The 16,316-nt window shown below is 39.9% G+C and overlaps 1 protein-coding gene across 3 annotated transcripts; it reads left to right on the forward strand.

The window, feature by feature from the left end:
* Positions 1–6,125: 6,125 nt before the first annotated feature.
* On the forward strand, positions 6,126–12,868 carry PTP4A1 (protein tyrosine phosphatase type IVA, member 1). Of its 3 annotated transcripts, XM_009078354.1 has the most exons (5): positions 6,126–6,673; positions 8,204–8,296; positions 8,683–8,813; positions 9,999–10,073; positions 11,238–12,868. In XM_009078354.1, exons 1-5 carry the CDS (start codon positions 6,569–6,571, stop codon positions 11,353–11,355), a joined length of 522 nt encoding a protein of 173 aa, XP_009076602.1. In that variant the 5' UTR covers positions 6,126–6,568; the 3' UTR covers positions 11,356–12,868. The 3 variants fall into 3 exon arrangements, with proteins under 3 accessions (XP_009076602.1, XP_009076603.1, XP_009076604.1); XM_009078355.1 differs by lacking the exon at positions 9,999–10,073; XM_009078356.1 differs by lacking the exon at positions 8,204–8,296 and having other exon boundaries at positions 6,578–6,673.
* The last annotated feature ends 3,448 nt before the right edge of the window (positions 12,869–16,316 follow it).

A 16,316-nucleotide genomic window follows, 5' to 3' on the forward strand; every position in this document is an offset into this window, starting at 1 on the left:
GCTTTGTCTGCCGCGGGCGAGGACGTGAGTCCTTTCCGAAATGAGCTCCCTGCAGCAGGCAGAGGTGGCTGTGCCTGTGCCCGGCTCTCCTCCCGGGGCTGCCCAGCCGCACGAACAGCCGCGGAGGAGGCGTTTGGTTTTCAGTGCTCGTGGTAACAATGCGTCTTCAACCTCAAGCTGAGGAATGCGGACAAATACCTTCATTTTGACCCAACCTGCTTTTAAGACCTTGCCCTTTGGATTTTTTCGAGGAAGGCATTTCCTTCTGGAGGTGGATCATAGTTCAGTACTGGAAGTTTTTGCTTTCCTCATAGGCTTGCTTTTCTTATTTTTTTTTGGACTCCCTTAGTAATCTCGGTGCCTGTGCTGCCTAACATCTGTGACCATAGAGCACGGTGTGTGTTTAAGGACAAGCAGTCAGACAATGTGCAGCTTGTTGGTGGAGGTATGCCCTTCAAAAGCAGGGAAGCAACAAAGCATGAACAAAATCAAGTAGTACATGGTAACAGAAGCAGCATTGGTTGCTCTCTGTAAACCAGCTATGCACATTGCAAGTGTTAGGAGCTGACAAAGGCACATTTTTTGTGGCAGGAGGGTCCTGTGGTTATGGCATCTCTTATTTCTTACTCTCCAATATGTCTACCTGCATCTGCTGAGCCTTTGGAAAGCAGTGACTCAGAAGTATGAACCTTGTCTCTTTGTAATCTCATAAAACTGACAGATCGAGAAACCTGAAGATTACACTTAAATGTCAGCGCTTATTATTCCAGTGATGGAACAGCAAAGGGTTTTGAAATTGTCTTAATGGGAACAGAATTGTTTCAGGGGGAAGATGTGGAAGAAGCAACGCAGAAATTGCACAGCCATGAGAGGAAATGCAAGAGTGAGAAAGAAAAATGAGTGACAGATATGGCAGGAGCTAAGGGAGAGGGATGTCCTTGTCTCGCTGAAATTCACTGTGTCAGTGTGGCAGCAAATAAATAGAATTTAGCCTTATCTAGGAACTTGTATCGAGTGAAACCTTCCTGTTCTGACAGAACACATGCCACGTAAGAATGCGGATCTGTCCCAGTGTCTAGGCTGACTGTAAGTGATCACTTCTTTCAAACATTAACCAGAACACCCAGATAAGGGTATTACTGGGCTGTAAACCCGCAGCAGATTGTCCCCTTCTTTAAAAAAAAACCCAACCAACAAACCAAACTTCCTCTATTGGATCAATACAAGAGATACTTCGGTGTTACATGCAAGTTTGTAACTCCTTATAGCTTTCTCCACAGTGGCAACTTCTTGTTAGGCACTCAGACCTTTGTTACACTCAGACAGCAATAGCTGTCTTTGTGTGTATGTGCTAGATTTCTCCTGTTACTGCACAAGACATAATGGAATAATTTTTTAGTAGGAGGAAGGATTTATGTAGTTTTCTCTGGAAGCAACAGTGTTAAGTCATTTTGGGATTCCTTGCTTTCAGAAACTCAAGAGGAAGATTAGATGAGGGGATGGAATGGTTTCTGTCATGTCTTATGTTCCCCAATATCTGTTAAGACTTCTTTGTATGTTGTTTTTGTGGTCCAAGCAGAAGAACTTTGAACCCAGTCACATGGCCTCAGTTTCATCATCTCTGGAAGTTGCATGGACTTGTTATACAGGAAGTTTTGAGATAATTTTTCTTCCCCCCTTAAACTACATACTTGAACCACAAGAAACATCCTTCCATCACAGAGCATGTCGCAACAGACTTAGGATAGACCTTTGAATTCTCCCTTCCCCTCTGTGAGATAGGAGTGTGTTTTTTTAGGCAGTGTGTTGCTTTCAGTGGTCTGGAATGGACAGTGTTATCACTGTGGATATTGTAACACAGGTCTCCATGTGCCCAGCAGATAGGAGGTACATCCTGTCAACAGCACGTTATGAAGGTGTGTCTCTGTTGTGTAATGGCTTTGCAGTTTGTACCCCTTACCCTCCCACTCTTCCCTGTCTGCCTTGGCATTGAGTAGTAAGAGGAAGTGAGGCAGATCTGTCCTTCAGTAGCTTTTTGTTGGCTAGTAAGTTAGAACGATGAACTTGTTGCAGATGGTCTCAAATTGTCAAGAAATGTAGTTTATTTTAGTTCTCTAGTTCTGATTCAGTGGTTTCAGTAGGTGAGTTGTGTGGCAGGTCTTCAGGGAATGTGAGACCACAGAGTTGGTTCTGGGTATAAACGTTTCTGGTCTATGAGCAGGTGGATTGAGCAACTGTGAACCATCTTGCACATCTCTTGAAGGTAAAGTGTCATGTCACTGTGTAAACAAGCACTTTAGTTGTGAACAAGAACACCAGCAGCATGGCATAACCTTACACCTCTCCACTTCCCCCATACCAGTGAAAATCTTCACAGGTTACTTTGATAAGCTGTTTCTGTCAGACAGGAGTGATTATTTCAAACCCCCAATTAACACACTGTGAATCTGCTTGTCAGTGAAGAGATACTTTAGCTTTCTGTCCCAGAGAAGGGCATGAATTAAAGTTTCTCTTTTCAAGATCTCTCTTCCTCTTACTTGACTAGACTTCTCCTTGCATAAATTATAGTAGATGGTACAGCTGTGATTAACACTATTCTATAATGGGCACGTTGCCTTCTCTTAATAGGTGGTCCTGGCATATTAACCTTAGTTTTATTTTGATGGATCTAAAAGTCTAAATGTTGTTTGGCTTTCTGTTATGATGGAAACTGCTGCTTCTGTTTCCAAAATCCTTCAGTTCTAGTTTTCCTCAAGGATATATGTAAATTGAGAATAATATGCTGTAGTCTCCAACCTGATGGTACACATGATGAGTTGGTGTTACTCTGTTAAAGAACCTTCTGCAAACAACACTAGGCATTTGAGTTTCACTTATGCAACTTTATGCTTTCATGTACTGTCTTGACTTTTTATAGCTTACCTACCAAGTAGTTAACTGTACGAGACAATATAGTAATTTTAAAGCTCTATTTCCAAGCCTCTTGAAAGCTGCTGACATCATTTGTGTTCCCCCAAAGCCTGATGTAGTCTTAATTACCACAACACTATTTTTATAGCTGATTTCTCATCTTCCAGGACACCTTGCTGAAGATGGGTGAAGCCCTGTACTGTGGCTTCATGCCATAACACAAACAGTGTGCCCATTTACTACTCATCTTTAATTTTCCTTTGACTCCCAGGACAGAACTTCACTAGGCTGGCAAAGCTGTGTCAGGATGGTACAGTGTGTTGTGGCCTAAAGGAGTTGGTCTGCATATGAAGCTTTCCTGCTAGCAGTGGTGAGATGTGATGGCATTCACATCAAAGGAAAATGTGAGCTTTGCTCCTTAATAATGTAGCAGCTGCAGTTGCCAAGGCAAACAGTGAGACTTAAATGCATGCTTGGTTAGGTCCTTAGTTGTGTGAATTAGTAAGGTGCTGATGTGTTTAATACTGACTGTTAAGTCTGTAATTAACAAAATGAATTCCTTTGGAAGGGTTAATAACACATAGAACTCAAATGTAACATTGAATAATCTACTTGTTTCAACTTTGTACAAGAACTTGAACTGTGCACACAGTTTCTAGATGTGGGGTATTTTTTACTTACCTAATGCTTTGCTGCTTGCCCTTCTCCTCAGCCCCACGATGTGTTTGTCTGGTGTCTTACTGAGTATTCCTAGTTGCAGCCTGCCTAGCAGGGTGGATGAATCCTGATTACTTCTTTCTTCCTACCTGCCCGGTATGGAGATATGTTAAATGTTTCCAGTTACTCTACGTTCTTTTCTGTCCAAAATCTCCCATCTTGCAGATTGAATGGTTTTTACCCTAATGACTCCATTCTGTGTCCTCAAGCTCACTTAAATGCATTTCTGTTTCTGACAGCCTCCGCTCCCTCATCCTCTACCACAGAAGAGGACTGTCTATGATTCCTCTTGGCAGTCTTAAGAGATAAACATGAGATCTGCCACTGCATGCGAAGAAAAGCAGCACAAGACCTTGTGCAGCTGTATCTGCTTAAAGCTGCCCTGTCCCTTTTTTGCTGTTCTGCTTCTTAAACTAATTGAAAGTGACTTTACATAAGTTACCTTCAGTTCCTTTTTTCAGCTGCTATTTTAACTGTTCCCTAGGTTTGGTCCTAGGAGGCTTTTAAATGCACACCTGCCACCTTCTGCTAGGGCATGGCTGCTGAGTCAGATAGTGACTCTTGGAGTTCTTCCTAGTCTGAATTCTCCTGGTTCCTGTTACTGTGTTGGCCTTTGACTTCAGAGGATCCATCTTACTCCTTTTTCATGACTCTTATATTTAGAGTTCTTTGCTATGTCTCCAGTTGTCAAAAATAAAGACTGAAATAGTTTTTGGTTTTTTACAAGTGACTGGGAAACTTAATCCTACAGTCTTTACTACCAGGAGGTGGTAGTATCTCTGGAGTGGCAGCAAAGTGCATGTGAAAATGTCGTCTTAGTTTCTATGTGTTAACCTCATTCTCATATGTGTTAGCAGGTTGGGGTTTTTTTGTGTGGTTTTTTGTTTGCTTTTTAACAAGCCATGCCTGTGATTAACACACACCCTTGAAACTGTTACCAGGAAGCTGTGTGAAAACATGAAAATGAGTTGATTAACCAACATCAAGATTTTTTTTCTGCTAAATATTTGTAGGATCAATTATGTTTCTGTCTAGTACCTAAGTATATTTAGTGGACATTTGGCTCAACTTGTACTTTGCTTCTGGGAAACAGCTGCTTGCTTCTTCCCTTCTATTCCCTGGGCAGCTCTCAGCAGCAGCACTGGCACTATGGCTGGGCACAAAACTAACTTCTCAGCTGTGTGAGTTCCACAGTGCTTTAAAGCATATGTGGTTGGTTCATTTGCAACACCTGCAAGTGAATACACAACTCTGAGCTATCATTTGCCATCTTAATTCCTGGTTCTGCATCTTAGAGTAATTATATGTATAAATTTAACCATAGATAAACAGCACAGCACTGGACAGGAATAACCTGTTCAATAAACTTCCCTATATATGTTTTTAGCTAGACTATTACTGGTGTCTTCAGCCATGATGCAGTGAGAGGACTAGAGGGACCATAGCTGAGACAGGCGAGTCAGATTAAATGTTTGGAAAAAACTTTTCACTGTGAGAGTGTTCAGGCACTGGAATATTGCCCAGAGAGGTGGTGGAGTCTCCATCACTGGAAGTGTTTAAAAGATGTCTGGATCTGGCACTGGAGGATCTGGTTTCGGGGTTGCAGCAGTGACAGGTTAATGGTTGGACTTGATCTTAGAGATCTCCTCCAACCTTGATGATTCTGTGACTCTATGCTGTCTTGGTATATTAATAAAGTCATGGTGTACAAAGACAGTTAAAAATATATGAATTTGCCATGGGGCTTCAGCTTTTAGTATGTGAAATGTTGCTTGGTTAGAAACCTGTGTGCCTTGAAAACCTCAGAGTATGTTCAAAAGCTCACGCTGTGTTGTGAGACCACAAAGACTGCATTTGCTTTCAAGGCCTCCTGTTTGAGACAGGTGGATTTAGATGATGTGGGTTTTTTTCTACTGGCTGTTCTGTATGTGAATTAATGACACTTACATGCAAAGTCAGTCTTTAGCCATTGAGACAAGTGATTTTGCATCTCAGTAGAGTGATAGTTTTGTTCAAACACTAGAAATTGTCTGATGTTGAGCCTTGAATATTCCAGGAATCTCAGCCTTGCCTTGATGGGACTACTTAAGGTCACTGTAAGTTTAGTAGGTGTTGTGATGTCTCAATTCAGAACGGAAAAGACCATTGTGTGGGTATCCTGGCAGAGCTATGCTTTCTATAAATACTGGGGTTCTTAAAACTTGTTGCTACGTTTAGCACATCTGCATTGGTATTTTAATACCTTTGAGGTTTTGGTGTTGAAACAACCCTATATGGAAACTTTGTGTTAAGTAAATGTCTTTTCAAGTAATCCTTGCTAAGAAAGGGAACAGGATTCTTACACAAACCTAATTCTTGGAATGAAAAATAAACCTTGTGAAACTACTTAGTTGCCGTGTTTCTATTTTTTTCATTGTATGGTGTTTGATGTCTTAAAAATAACCATGTTTCACCTGTGCTCATTATGCTTTTTTTTTTTTTTCTCCTTCTCTTTACAGCAGTTCTGTGGTGTTCTTGGTCACACATTTATGGAGTTTCTGAAGGGCAGTGGAGACTACTGCCAGGCACAGCACGACCTCTATGCAGACAAGTGAACTGTAGAAATTCATTACTACTCCACCAAGAAGCCCCCCTAAGAGTGGTTGACCAGGATAAGAAGTGTTGAATTGAAATTGGCAGAGCATTTAACAACAGAATTCAGACCTGGATGGGGTAAACCTCAGTGCACTGCCTTTCTTTTGCCTCAGTATTACTGGATTGAAGAATTGCTGCTTCTTGTTAGGAGGTTCATTTCATTTCCCATTGCTCCCAATTTCATACTTCCAAGCACTGAGAATTTCACGTGGAGTATAGTGAAGTAGACTTCAGTTTCTCTACATCACTGTATTAGAATTTTTTTTTAATCCTTTCATAATCTTGTTGCATGTTTAACTAAATCAATATGGCCCGAATGAACCGCCCAGCTCCTGTGGAAATCACCTACAAGAACATGAGATTCCTGATCACACACAATCCAACCAATGCAACCTTAAACAAATTTATAGAGGTAAGGCCAGGACAGAATTCTTACTGATGTATTTTTTTAGTGCCTGAACAGCATGCTGTATTAACAATTTGCTTCTTTACTAGTTGATAACTGCTGTGAAAACCATATGAGAAGGGACTGGGACTGTTTGTGTATTGACTTCAAATACTGATGCTGTGCTTCAAAGACCTACAGACAAATCTGTCCAGATATGCTTTGGCCTTTACAGATGTAGCTCTGAAAGTGAAGCCAAGTAATAATTATACTGTCTAGTACATGGTACATTAAGTACATTGTGTAGGTCTGAAAACAGGAATGATCTGGCAGAGTTGTGTGGAGCAATACAAAGATCTGCTGGTGGTAGGAACTTGCATTCAGATTAGGCTGAAGTGGTGTAACATTTCCTTGCACTTACTGCATAGTGATTAAAAGGAGAATAATTCACTCTACATTGTGGGTCAGAACCTTAGGAACAAATAACAAGATTGCAATATGCTTTCACTGCCTAGCTCCCTTCAGTATTAGCAGATCATGGTTTTAGTGTAGCTTAAGAGAATCCTCTGCGTGCCACAGTGCTTACTTGAGTGAAATTTGTGGCAGTAGGTTTACTCTGCATCCAGAGCTGCTGAAGTTGCTTTGGGTGCGTAGGTATATGCTGAAATTGTTTACTGACTAAACACAGGTGGCTTGGCATATATTGCTCTTAGCTGAATTTATTCTGTCTAGCATGGTGGAGCTATAAAGTGCATAGTTAAAAGTGTATGTGTGCATGCTAATAAGTTCCTTGCAGAATTACTGTCTCATTGGCAAGATTTTAGGTGTGTCATAGCTCTAGTCTGTATTTGGTGTGGGATAATACACAAGAAGCATAGTGAGATAACATTTGCTTGCCTTTATACTCTCACACGTAGATACAGTGTGCTTAGGCTTCAGTCATTACTAGACAGTTACTGTGTGAATTAGGGTTGTTGCAGAGAGAATGAAGAGTGATTGGTTTGGGGTTTTTTTTTTTTCAAGGAGGGTAGTAGCAAAATGGAAAGGTAAATTTTGTTATTCTCTAGTTATGACAATTCAGGAACTGGAATAATTTATTGTCCTGTGTTCATAACTCTTAACGGTAAGTGGTCTTAGAAACCTCTTGTTTTAAGTGGAGAGAGAGAAGAGAAGATTTAAACCTCACTCAGATTGCTTTTAGTGATCTATGCAGCTTTGCAAACCAGGAAGCTTCCTGTTCCTTTAAAAGGGATGATCTTTTGGAAATGGACTACTTGATTGATCAATACTTACCCAGATCTGATTTTAAGAGAAAAAAAATCTGATCCAACATGACATAACTTAGTCTTTGGATAGGAGTGTATTAGCAGAAGAGCTTAAAGGTATCTGGTGTTAGCACACAGGTTGTTACTTCAGCTTTCTGTGTTCTTAGCAACTCATTCAAAAATTTTCAGTACTTAAACTCATGCAAGTGTTTGCCAGCCTGGAAACTAAGTCTGTTGAGAAAACTAAATGGTAAGTGAAGCTAATTTACAGCAGATTTTTTTCACTCCCTAGGAACTTAAGAAATACGGTGTTACCACAGTGGTAAGAGTGTGTGAAGCTACTTATGACACTGCTCCGGTGGAAAAAGAAGGCATTCAAGTTTTGGTAAGTAGTGTAGAAGCAGAGTTTAAAACCAACCCATTCCCCTCTCCATCCCACTCCCTTTCCAAAAAATAATTCTTTTCACACCACCTTAGTAACTCTTGAGTTTATTCCAGCAGCTGATGAAGGAAAAAGCTGGGCAGTCACCCTTTCTTGTCAGGAAAACAACTCAGTTTTGAGCACGGTCATACACTCATTGCAAACTGATTGAAAGGAGTGTATTCCTGATATTGCTGTAGTTCTGCTATTAGAAAACCATAAGCTTGAGTGGTTTCCTTAGCTGTCAGCTCTTTATCCATTGTGTCCCCTCCTTCTTTTTTTGCCTATGCACACAACTTACAAGCATAAAGAGTTCTATTTTTAAGTATCTGTTTTACCCTCTGTTCCAGGATTGGCCCTTTGATGACGGTGCTCCACCATCCAACCAGATTGTTGATGATTGGCTAAACCTCCTTAAAGTTAAATTTCGTGAAGAGCCTGGGTGTTGTATTGCTGTACACTGTGTTGCTGGTCTTGGAAGGTGGGTAAAGTTCTAGAGATCTGTTGAACTCTCATTCCTGATGTGCTGGTTAAACCACAAGACCTGATCAGACTTGTTAAGATCTAGTACAGAAGTTTATTTGAGGCAAATGTAAAACAGTTGTATATCCAGTATTGGAATGACCTCACACTTAGAAGTGGCTAAGATGGCAGGAAACTGTTGTATGCCTATATTAAAGACCTTTTGGTCAGCAGATGATGCTGGTACCATACCTCTCACCAATCCACTGAATGAAGTAAACAAGTATATTCTTGTTCCAAGTATATTGATGAGTGTCCCATTGGTATTTTTTGTCTTGCTACATCATCTTTTTGTGTTCTAATGGATTTGGGTTTTAGTGAATTGCCTGTTACCTCTTCATCCCCATTTCAGCAGTATTGCCACTCTCCTTGTACCAAGGGTATTGTAACCACTAGCCACAAATAACTGAGATGTTAAGGCACATCATGACCAGCTTTTGTCCATCGCCTATCTGAGGGATGAAGAGTGTTTTCCAAAGTCCCAAAGCTCTGTTTGTCTCATTTCTAAGTGACCTCAAACATTTTGTGGAGAATTCTAAATATTCTCCTCTTAGCCCTGTTCCCTCTGTCTGCTGCCACTATCTTAAATACAACTCCAACAGTTGTGAGAACATGATGGTGTCCCTGCCATTGCTCTAGACGACCTGGGAACTACATCTGTTCCAAAAGCAGTTGCTATCTTCTGGTCATGGATTTCAGCATGTCCGATATCAAATGGAGGTTTCTGGCCTTGCTGTCCATGAGCCTGTCTTACCCACTGCATTATGGTAAATGCTACCAAAACAAGTTGTCTTCTGCTGTTTAGACTGATATCTGTTGGTTGTTCCTCAAAACTGGGCAGTTGAAAAGAAGATCCTTAGCTTTTTGTCATCTAAGTTGTTTTGTTTTGTTTAAAATGTTGTCCTCTTGTCCTCTTCTATACCTAAAGTCATAAGAACAAAGCTAAGTTAGTTTAACCCTCTATCTTACTGAGAATGGAGAGCTCAAAACCAGGTGCTCAGTTAATGAAGAAATGTCTTCTGCCTTTTTTGCTTCCCCAGAGAAGAAACATCAGATTCACAGAAGGACAGAAGAAAGTAAACTATTTCCTGAGTATGCACTGACAGAAGCTAAACTGAATATATTTATCTTTTTTTTTAACTAGAGCTCCAGTCCTAGTTGCTCTTGCACTGATAGAATGTGGAATGAAGTATGAAGATGCAGTGCAGTTCATAAGACAGTAAGTATGAAGCTAACATGAACCTGTTTCCAACGTGTTGATACACCCTTGAGCACTAAAGAAGATGCTGAATGCTATTCTTGTCCTTTACTCTTCTTTTTTGTAAGAGACTTAACTTAGTACATCTGAGCTTGTACTGCATACAGTCAGTGCTGTCAGACTTGGCCTGTGGAATGGGCATTTTCTGTTCCTGTGAAAACCAGAATCAGCAGTAGTTATTTGAGGGTGTTTAAAAAATCAACCACCATCAAACCCCCCTAACTTTCAGTTAGATATGCAGAGTTCTCTTTGTTTATTGTACATAAGAGAGGCAGAATACCTTTGGAATTTAGGCTGTCTCCTAGCTAGAACTCACACTCATTCACATTGGAGAATCCTTTCTGCTGTGTTGGATCAAAGTGTGATAAAAAGTTCTTCCCAGACTTTTCTGGGGTCTACTGAAGACAAATATTGCCTTGAATGGTTTTTTAATAAATGTATATAAGTTGGAGGAGAACAATTTTAGCCTTCATGTCATAATTTTGCAGGTTTCAACTCTATTTCAAAGAAGCTTCAGCTATTACAAACAATCCAAAATACTTATTGTATAGTTACCAAGTCTTTGAAGAAATAAATTCAGCTTGTACATCTTAACAGGCTGGTGTGTAAGAAGTGAGGACTAGGTAGCTTGGTACATACACCAAACACTCAACCCACATGCTCCTTTTTTCGCCATACTTCCAGCCTGAGAAAACAAAGCAAACTGAATTCCTGTTCAGCTTTTTATTATGGGAACTTCAAATGTTTATGTAGTTTCTTAATATTGTAATATTCTTCATAATCTTTTTAAGAGATCAAGTAACTTGAGCTCTCTTAAGAAGACCGTGTGGCATCTGCCCTATAGCTTCCTTTTGAAGTTTCTTCTAAAGATTTTAATATTAGATCTCTGGCTTGTGTGTATCAGGCTAGAACAGTGTCCAAATGCTATGCACTCCTTTGAGCACGTGGTCAGTGAGGTATTTGTGAAAGGAAGCTACCACCCTCTTTCCTGGCATTTCCCTTTCAACCTTCACTTAAAGGTGGCTTTTTTTTAAGTGACCTGAAAATATTTTTCTCTGGTTGGTGCTATTATTTCACTGGGCAGTGGAGTGATGTTCTGGTTGAAATATGTTTTCCTGCCCCCAGGAAGCGGCGTGGAGCTTTCAACAGCAAGCAACTCCTGTACCTGGAGAAATATCGCCCCAAGATGCGTCTGCGCTTCAAAGACTCCAACGGTCACCGAAACAACTGCTGTATTCAGTAAAGCTCAACAGCCTAGACTACTTCTTTGGGAATAAAGGATGGAAACTAGAATGAAGCAGACTGCATGCCAAAGACATCAGTCTGGCATATTTTTTAGTAGTACAGGGAGCTTCCTTAGGAGTATTTAATAGGCTGAAGGCTCAGTAGAAATGCAACTTGTAGTTTAGGTAAAGATCCATCTGTTTGGAGACCCAGTAAATGTTTTTTGCTGTTCCCCGTTTCTGAGCTGTCTCCTTGGTCATTAATTACCAGATCAAATATCTTTTAATCATGTCATTGAGTCTTTACCCACCTAGTTTCCACTACTGAAAATTGGGGTACTAAAATCAGTCTGTAGAGAGATTAGGTGCCAAAACACCCAGCATATCAGCTACATGTCTTTTCTTAAAATGAGCATAGTTCTGATGATGTGAGAACTACCAGCTTATCTGGACCTTACTATCTTTTTTTCTACAGTCATTTCAATGTTGAAGATCATGGCCTCTAAGGTAGTCCTGCCTGCTCACTGTATGTTTTGTCTCCCACAATCGCACTAGAATTATCAGGATTTGCACAGTCTTGTCTTTTTAATACTATGAATTACAGCAAGTTTTTACCCCAGCATCTGTACTTTTCTGTTACCTGACCTTCTCCATTTTACAAGTCATTCTCCTCTGGTTATTCATGTAGAAGATCTTTTAAATTGTACAGAAGCACACAAGTCTTTAATGTCTCCAGACAAAAAGCCTTACAGTTAAAATTAATGTTGGCACTTCATGTGCAACTTAACAGAGGGCCTGAAAAGGTTGGGAGGGGCTATTTAATATTTCTAGTAAAATGTTGCCTTTGTCTTGTGCAGGAAGTATAGAATATGCCCTTTACTTTAGTAAATATTTTTTTAAGAAGTAGAAATGCTTTGTTATTGTAGCTAAAAATTCTTAATCAGAAAATTTCTGAAAAAAATCTTGTAGTTTTCTTTTACTGTACCTATTGAGAGTTGTTTACCAACTATTGCTTTGTTGAAAGTGTGATTTTATTTTTATTTCTTTTCTTTTTTTTTTTCTTTTTTTCCTCTTTGAGTTTCTGCTATGACTTGGGCAGACCTCTGTAATATTTTGTATGCCTTTCAAGCTGCGTAACTTAATATTTGGATACTTGATAATTTGTTTTATTATGTAATTGATAAAATGGTGATGTGTATTAATGTTAGTTCAACCATATATTTATACTGTCTTGGGAATGTGTGGTTATAGTTCTGTGGGAGAAATACTTTTGCCAGTGTTCACCAGCTTGTAAAATCTAGTGCGAGAGCTTAAAACATCTAAATAAATACTGAAATGCACTTATGAAGTTTGCTCATCACTTTCACCTATTTTTGTGGACTTTGTCAGCAATCCTGAGGTGCCTGAATTCAGAATCTAGTCAGGCATCTGTTTTCCTTTCTTTTTATTTTTTTAAAATCTGGGCCTGAATGTCCCCTTTGCTGTAACGTTTGCTGTTTGTTTTACTCCTAAATAAATGTGGACAAAAATTAATGGTAGAAAGTACAGTATTTCTTTATGTAGCTTGTGACTCTCCTTTCCCCATACTAAAATAGGTTGTTTAGTGTGACATAGTGTTGTTTAGTCTTAAATACTTGCTTAGTGTTCTTGAAACTGTCCTTGCAGTAAAGGCAGAAGAGTAAAAACATCAGTAAAGCTTGGGGAGCACCTGTATTGGTAGCATTAGAATTCAGTTACAAACAGCATGATACAATAGAATCATCAAGCTGGAGGAGACCCCTAAGGTCATCAAGTACAACCATTAATCTGTCACTCTGCTGGAACCCCTAAACCCTAAACCAGATCCTCCAGTCTCTCTCTCTCCCTCTCTTCCTCTCTCTTCTGGTAGGTTTTGGGGACTAAAATATTAACAATACTCAAAATGGGAAGATAAGAGATGGAAGTACATAAAGCAAGTTGAATAAAATTCGATGTAATTCATATGAATTTCCAAATACAGGGGTAGAAAAGCTTAAACAGAATTACAGGATCTTAAGGGAAAAGCCTGGTGTGGAAGACAAGCTTTAAGGTCACATCTAATTTTGGATGCTTGGAATGACTAACTGCTTTGTCCCTTCCTCAGGAGGTATGTTGTAGCAGTGCTTAATTATATGGTAGCAGATTTTGTCATCTTCTAGACTATGTTTTGTGCTGTGGCTTGTGCAATATGGTTTGTAAATGGTGGTAGTATTTACAGGATTCCTTAGCATGTAGCAGAAATATTTGTGGGAAATGAGGTGAGAGGAGGAGCATGATCTTGCAATTACTGCAGCAGAAAACCACTGGGTTCCCTGTATTGTTCTGTCATGTGACCCCTAAATAATGCTGAGAAAAGATAGTCAAACAATATTGTTCTGTCATGTGGCCCCTAATAATGCTGAGAAAAGATAGTCAAACAAGGTGCTGTTATTAGTTATTCAAAGTCAGGTATAAAGTTGAATGTGATTTTCTTGAATCTGATTCTCAGAAGTGCTGAGCAGTCAGTTTTACTGAAGTCTGTAAATACAGTACTTAAATATATATGAAATTATGCAGAAGCTGCCTATCTCTGGACAGTCCTAAACTATTTCAGACTGAGTACTCAAAAGTAGTTAATACTTCTTGATTGTTCATCTCCCTGATCAGTTCTTCATGCATAAAAATCCATTGCAGTCCTCATGTAAGTGGGGTAGTTGTGGAGATCATAGAATTATCAAGGTTGGAGGAGACCTTTAAAGGATCATTGAGTCCAACCATTAACCTGTCACTGCTGGAACCCCTAAACCAGATCCTCCAGTGTCAGATCCAGACACACTCAAACACTTCCAGGGATGGTGACTCCACCACCTCCCTGGGCAACATATTCCAGTGCCTGAGCACCCTAACAGGGAAAATAGTTTTCCTAATGCTTAATCTGAATCTCAAGGCTAAACAAACTCAACTCTCTCAGCTGTTCGTCACAGGTCATGTGTTCTAGCCTTATCCTGCCCTCGTTGCCCTTGGCTGGACTTGGTCCAGTGCCTCAATGTCCTTTTTGCAGTGAGTGCCCAAAGCTGAGCACAGCACTGAGCTGTGACCTCCCCAGTGCCCAGTCCAGGGGGATGACACTGCCCTAGTCCTGCTGCCACACTACTCTTGATCCATCCGTTATGTTTATAGTTCTTAGTCTGAGTGCTTGACTGCAGCATTAATAACACTGGGTTTTCATCTTTTTTTAAAAAAAGATATGTGCAACATGATTTAAATAGTTACTGAGAGATGGTATTGGAAACAATACCTTAGATTTGCTGGGGTATTGCTGTATCATTTAGCAAGGATTTTCTGTCAGTATGGGGAAAGTTGTCAAACCAGAGAGAATAGTGATCTACTTGGAACAACATTATCTTTCTGTATGTATTTGTGTAATCCCACTGTATTTTAAAAAGTTATACTTTGCAAGTTGAATTCAGATCTTAAAATGAGGCTGCAATTTGGTGGGTTTTATTCATACCTGGAGGGACTTACCTAAGCAAATACAGATTTTTATATGTTGAATAGATGCTTCCCTTACACTTAGTGAAAGGAATTTTGCACTTCTCGTGCTTATGTCTCATATGCTAAGAGAGAGAACTAAAACAGGTTAGATGAAGAGCTCTCTGAAGGTGAGAGCATAGTCTGTAAAGGGAACATGGGACAGGAAATTCAGTTTAAAGTGTTGGTATCTACAGGTAGATTTAAATAATCTCACCTAACTTCAAGTGCAATAGTTCAAAGTATCAGGTCAAGTATTTCCCCTGCTCTCAATATGCCATAAGCATTGACAATTATAACCTGATTTTATTGATACAGATTTATGCTACAGGTAACCACAGCAAGTTTTTTTAGGCATTATTGTCCTCTTGATGATTGTCTGCATGGATTTTGATGCATATTGTTCTAGTGCATTGATAATGAACTATCTCAATGACGACACAAGTTCCTTATCGTCTCCTTGTGAGGTAATAGTGGTTAAACAGTGGTCTGACAAGAAACGATAAGGACAGTGCCAGAAGATCGAGTTGCCTGCTTCAATTTCGGATTCAAATGAGAACTCTTAAGAGTGTAGCTGAAGAAAATCAGATACCACAGTGTCTGGATACATAGGGTTGCTCCAGACAGAAATAAATACTCAAATAAAGACATTCAGTCACACGCTACAGGTAACCTGTGTCAGTGTAACAAGACCAAAATGTATAGAAAGGGTGTTTTCTAGTGGGCTGGAGACTTAATTCCACATTAGTAGTGGAGTAACAGCAGTAGTAGATCCTTATCCTTCATATGAATTTGCACATGACAATACTTTATCATCCAGTTTCACTGATGCTTGTTCTGAAGAAGACAGAACTTGAACTATATTTGGGCTTCGGAGGAGAAATAACTGAAGGTGAAAAACTCTTCTTCCCAATCCACAGAACCATTGTTATGATACTGATGTGAACAGGACAGTGCTGCTTCAGCATTGTCATGCACTTCATTGGTACTAATAGGAGGCTACACTTGTTTTAGTTTTTCTTCAGTTTCCTAGTAAATCTGTGTGTCATTAGGTAGGGCATGCAATCCCTAACTTGCCTTTAACATTTCAGCTCTACAACAACTTTCAGTTCATGATCATAAAAGCACAGAAAGTGAATGGGAACATAGCAGATGTGAAGGAGCTCCCTTATACTGCAAGTACCATCATCCCTTTACACCTGATATCCAATGTTTTCCATAGCATTACACACCCTCCTAGCCCAGGGATGGGCTACCCTACTCTCCTCTCCACGGTTTTGTATGGCAGGATTCTTATTACTCCCTTCCAAGAGGGAGTTCCTTGTAGGATGCTATGCAGGATGGGTACCTGGCAGGAGCTACATAGTCTTGATGCTCTCAGATGTTGCCTCAGGCCTCCCCACGTGTGGTGTTTATGCAGTATATAGACTTTTTTCCAGGCAGACACTTGGTG

Source organism: Acanthisitta chloris, unplaced genomic scaffold, assembly GCF_000695815.1.
Source record: "Acanthisitta chloris isolate BGI_N310 unplaced genomic scaffold, ASM69581v1 scaffold10697, whole genome shotgun sequence".
NCBI lineage: Eukaryota > Metazoa > Chordata > Aves > Passeriformes > Acanthisittidae > Acanthisitta > Acanthisitta chloris.

What these genes read in the sequence shown, in the direction of transcription:
- PTP4A1 (XM_009078354.1), top strand. Translation starts at nt 6,569, where the DNA reads ATGGCCCGAATGAACCGCCCAGCTCCTGTGGAAATCACCTACAAGAAC. An exon ending in AAGAAGGCATTCAAGTTTTG is followed by an intron (nt 8,297 to 8,682) that starts GTAAGTAGTGTA and finishes CCTCTGTTCCAG; the next exon opens with GATTGGCCCTTTGATGACGG. An exon ending in TGTGTTGCTGGTCTTGGAAG is followed by an intron (nt 8,814 to 9,998) that starts GTGGGTAAAGTT and finishes TTTTTTAACTAG; the next exon opens with AGCTCCAGTCCTAGTTGCTC.